The sequence below is a fragment of the Hyalella azteca genome, unplaced genomic scaffold (assembly GCF_000764305.2).
Source record: "Hyalella azteca isolate HAZT.00-mixed unplaced genomic scaffold, Hazt_2.0.2 contig14920, whole genome shotgun sequence".
Lineage (NCBI taxonomy): Eukaryota > Metazoa > Arthropoda > Malacostraca > Amphipoda > Hyalellidae > Hyalella > Hyalella azteca.
In genome coordinates, this window is record NW_025944786.1 from 20536 (window position 1) to 25806 (window position 5271).

Here is a 5271-nt window from a genome sequence, read left to right on the forward strand (position 1 = left end):
CTTCCGATCTCCGAGGGTTAGAATCGAGGGTAAGAACCGAGGGTAAGAACCGAGGTTAAGAACCGAGGGTAAGAACCGAGGGTAATAACCGAGGGTAAGAACCGAGGGTAAGAACCCTCTACCCTCACTCTTTTCATGCAGACCGGTGAGGGCTAGACCCTTGCATAGACCAACCATCCCTGGACAGAGATGCCACATAGACCACAAGCTTGAAATATTTTAAAGACCCCAAATTTGATCTAATATATTTATGGCGGCTGTAGATCGTTTCGCTCCCTAGGGGTCTAATGGACCAGCCCACCTAACCCTCTTTCGCCACCCCCAGGGGGTCTGATAGACCACGGTCTTCACCCAACCTAACCCTCCTAAACCCATCCCTAAAAGATCTGATAGACCACGGCCCCCCTTACCCGTCCCTCCTAATCCCATAGACCTTGATAGACCACGGCTAAACTAACCACCTAATCCTCTTCCTCCAACCCCAGGGAGTCTAATAGACCACAACCCACTTTAGTCCTCCCTCCATCCCCAGGAGATCTAATAGACCACAACCCACCTAACCCCCTCCTTCCGCCCCCATGAGGTCTAATTGACCACAACCAACTTAACTCCTCCCTCCAAACCCACCTAACCCCTCCCTCCACCCCCAGGGGGTCTTCTAATAGACCAGAACCCACCTAACCCCTCCCTCCACCCCCAGGGGGTCTTCTAATAGAGCAGAACCCACCTAACCCCTCCCTATACCTCCAGGAGGTCTTCTAATAGACCACAGCCCACCCAACCCCTCCTTCTGCCGCCAGGGGGTCTAATAGACCACGGTCATCACGGCAACAAGGCCCACAAGGCCCTCAGCGAGACCCTGGAGCTGGACGCCGCCGTGTCTGCAGCCCTCGAGATGGTCTGTCTGCAGGAGACCCTAGTGATCGTCACAGCAGACCACGGCCACAGCATGAGCCTCAACGGCTACCCCGGCAGACACACTGACGTCCTGGGTCTGTTCTAGGGTCTGCAAGACATTTATTCAATTGTCCATTATACATATACAGCACTCGGGGTCTGAATAGTGATTTTTTGTGTTCTACTAACTCCATTGAGGTGTTTTAGACCAGTAGTTTATTTTTGCACAAGGTTTTCAGACCCTCAAGTTTTGTATTCACTAGACCCTCGAATCATAGGGTCCATAAAGTAGCATTATAACCTCTGCCAGACCCTTGGTGAGGATGTCTAAGATCAGACCGCATGCAAAAATCCTGTACCCCATCCCTCCACTCCTCTACTAACCCCCTCTCCCCCCCCAGGGTTTGCAGACCTCAGCAATGTAGACTACCTGCCCTACCACACGCTGCTGTACGGCAACGGCCCCGGGTACCGTAATGCCCCCACCGGGACACGGGGCAGCCCCTCGGGGGAAAATACCCGTGAGTAACATCATATCACCCTTTTGGTTCCGCTTTTATTATATTCAACACCTATAAAAATTTAGTCCTGGGTCCGACTCAGAATTACCCTAAAAAAATTTGGAGTCGCCCCAGCTTCTGGTAATCCAAATCAGAAGCTGACGCGCCTGTAAATATTCACTGGGTAGGTGCCGCCCAGGACTCGGGGAGCGCGTAAATCAGCCGCTAATGTTCACTTCAGCTCAGGGTTTGAAGAGCAGCCTCTGGGCAGCATGCAAGCTCGGTATAACTCGACTAGAAAAATCCTTGTCATACTCTCCGACGAGTATGTAATTGGAAATCATAAACCATATCTTGGCCAGAAGCTGATTTCGATCGGGTNTCATTAACCCTTTCTTTAAATAAGTCCCTTCAATGTGAATAAACAACTCAGAACTATGGAGATAGTTTCAAAGATATCGAAAACAAATATTTTGCAGAACTGGGCATAAATGAAGGACAATTATAGGATGCTGAAACCGAGTAGAATATGTACTAAAGAAAACATACATGGAGATGATTGAAATTAGTTTAAATATGACAGATAATTGATGGTGAAACTGTGGTGGCGGAAGATATCCCAGTCGAAATTCTGATTCCGTTCAGGGTTGTCCTGGGCTCCATTGACTCGGTTTTGTTTTAGAATAGAATAGAATAGAATAGAAGTGTCGGCATTGAAGAAATAGGCCCATGGCCTGTTGCCCATTCTTGAATTTTTCGTGACTTGATTCACAAGGGATCCGGCCTTTGGAACTCGATCTTTCCATAACTGACTAATTGAATTAGATAGCTGCTGGACTTATTTTGAAGTGAATCAGGTGCAAATCGGCCGCCTTGTCTATTCAGGTGCTAATTAGGAGCTTATTTCGGGAGTTAATTATGGGCCGAATCTGCGTAATATAACCAAAAAGAGCTGCTGGTAATTAAGACTGTCTCATGCATGTCAGACGCTAGTATTTGAGCGAACCATGACCATCACCCGCTTATGGAATAGCCTCGATCGATGTATATGCACGTGTACGTCTGTTAATGCATACGATGGAACGAAATGAGAATGGCTTTTACCAATTTTTTTAGCTCACGTGGGAGTTAGATAGTAATTTCATTTATTATAGGACAAAAATGTCTGAATTCATTTTACTGTATTTAAAAACCACAGGATTCTTGTTGCTTGAAGGCACGGAAACATGATTAATGGGTGCAAGAGGAGAAAAATACTTGATAAGTACGCTTATCAAGTGAACGCTAATACCAGCCATTAAGTGCCATTAATGTTGATTGGGGTACATTGGGCCTATACGGTGAAAGTCAGATGATTTCCCATCGAAATTCGCGTAGTACAGCCTCTGCCTGCCGAGCGCCATGCGCGAGTGCATTGTTGCCGTGGAAGAGTGCGCACGGATACAGCTTCCATAGGCCTTTTTCGGCTGTATTCTTGTATAATTTTACCAGAGCCTCTTCATAATGAGCAGCTATAATCTTTTTATTCTTCTCGAGGAAATCAACTGATAAGATCCATTCTGTATCCCAGAAGACAGTGACCACAACATCCCCTCTTGAACGCTCATATTTTGTTTTGACGGGCCAAACTCCTTCCAGAATCAGCCGCTGCTTTGAGCTTATCTCTGGTCATAATCTCCGTGAGAAAAATTCAGGGTTTCCATCCCACTTGTTCAAAACACCTGTAGAAAGATTTGTCCCTGATTCCTGCTTATCTGGGAGCAACAGCCAAGGAACCCATCTAGCAGAAAGCTTGCTCAGTCCCAAACTGTCCAACATACATAATTGTGTTTGTGGAACTCATTGAGGTGTTGAGGTGACTGCTGCTAATTTGATGGTTATTTGCCTATCTTTTTTAATGAGATCACGAACCCCTTGTCTCTGCAGGGGTCATCTTTGGTCTCTTTCTTTTGCTTCTGGAACGACTAATCCATTTGTAGTTTGCTTATTTATTTGAGGCACTGGCACCATAAACTTTTTCCAGAGAGTCAAATATTTGGCTGTTCTTCCATCCAAGCTTCACCATGAATTTGATGTTTGACTTGACTTCGTTTACATATGTTACATGAACCATATGTTACATGAACGGATGCCATGTTGCCTATGTTATTTCTTTTAAAACAGCACCCAGCGTTTTTAACATTAATTAAAGGTTCATGTGAGAACACTATGTGAAACATTGATACAGGATCGTTCTGGTGCATTGACAACATATTTTTTTCATAGAATTTGCAGCTATGTCCATTTTCCACGAACTTTTTTTTAAGCCTCCACGTTTGACTGGATTATATTCAGACGCTTATTTCATTCTTACCCTAAACCCCAGGTGCGCCAAAATTACCCCAACATGTCATTAAATTTACCCCCAGACTCATTTGTGAATGACTTCCTGCCCTCAATTTACGCGAACAAATATTTGGGATGTACGAACTTTATTTGTACTGTAATTTTTACGTCGTTGGGTAATCAAGTATTACTCCTGCAGATATTAACCCGTGTCATTTGAAGGAATACCCTGAATAAAATACCTATACCCTGTCTCCACGCACCTAATTTTTGTCTCCACGCACCTAGTTGTTGTCTCCACGCACCTAAGTCCAAGAAGTTTGTTGGATGTGTTAGCTTGCGTTTCAACATGCTTAGAAAATTTCAGCTCCTTGTCGACATAAACTCCGAGATCTTTTTCCATAAACGCTATATTCAATTCAGAAGCTAACTATTTTCAAAAATTTCGATAGTAATGTTACTGTCCGTGAATGCCATAGTTGGGGAATCATTCTTACCCTAAATCCCAGGTGCGCCGAAATTACCTCAACATCTGCATTAAATTTACCCTAGATTGACCTGTGAATTATTTCCTAACCTCAATTTTTTACGCGAACAAATTTTTGGGATGCACGAATTTTATTTGTGATGTAATTTTTCCGTCATTGGGTAATCAAGCATTACTCCTGCAGATATTAAACCGTGTCATGTGAAGGAATACCCTGAATATAAAATCTATTCTGTCTCTACGCACCTAATTTTTGTCTCCACGCACCTAGTTGTTGTCTCCACGCACCTAGTTGTTGTCTCCACGCACCTAGTTGTTGTCTCCACGTACCTAGTTGTAACTCGGTATCCATGCTACGGCAGACGCAGCCAGCCAGCCACTGACTCGGTATCCATGCTACGGCATACGCAGCCAGTCAGCCACTTACTCGGTATCCATGCTACGGCAGATGCAGCCTACTGGCGGGGTGTGGGGCAGGCTGAGCTGGTCAGCCAGCTGGCTGTGCAGCCAGTCGTCAGCCAGGCCAAGAACGTCATCCTCTTCCTGGGGGATGGCATGAGCATCCCCACGGTCTCCGCCGCCCGTATCCTCAAGGGGCAGCGAACGGGGAAGTGGGAGCACGAGACGTTGTCCTTCGAGTCCTTCCCCCACACGGCGCTCCTCAAGGTAAGGGGATTTGGGGGAGGGAAACCTTCACATTTGATGGGGAATTCTGGGAAACTGCAGTCGTCACTCGATGAATGACGACTGAGGGAAGCCATGTGTTTGCTGGAGGTAAAGGGTCCATGTGGCGTTAATAAAGCCATATTTTATGCTGGGGTCAATGGGTTCAAGTGGCGTTTATAAAGCCATGTTTTATCCTGGGGTCGAAGGGTTCCATATGGCGTTACTAAAGCCACATGGCTTGTCGCCAGACGTACACGACGGACAGCCAGGTGGCTGACAGCGCCGCCAGCGCCACAGCCTTCCTGTGCGGCGTCAAGGCAAACCTCGGCACGGTGGGCGTCAGCGTCGGCGTCAGCAAGGAGAACTGCAGCGCCCAGCACCAGCGTCAGCACCAGC

At 46.4% G+C, this 5271-nt stretch overlaps 1 protein-coding gene across 1 annotated transcript in view; it reads left to right on the forward strand.

Annotated features, from left to right (window-relative positions):
- Positions 1–5259, forward strand: part of LOC125179079 (alkaline phosphatase-like) — a gene marked incomplete at its 3' end in the record, with an annotated part of 13553 nt that extends 8294 nt beyond the window's left edge. The window contains exons 9-13 of the mRNA XM_047884227.1: positions 142–145; positions 751–992; positions 1299–1418; positions 4658–4875; positions 5124–5259. Coding sequence (XP_047740183.1) covers positions 142–145; positions 751–992; positions 1299–1418; positions 4658–4875; positions 5124–5259 — 720 coding nt within the window. The remainder of the gene's footprint in view (positions 1–141; positions 146–750; positions 993–1298; positions 1419–4657; positions 4876–5123) is intronic.
- Positions 5260–5271: the final 12 nt, after the last annotated feature.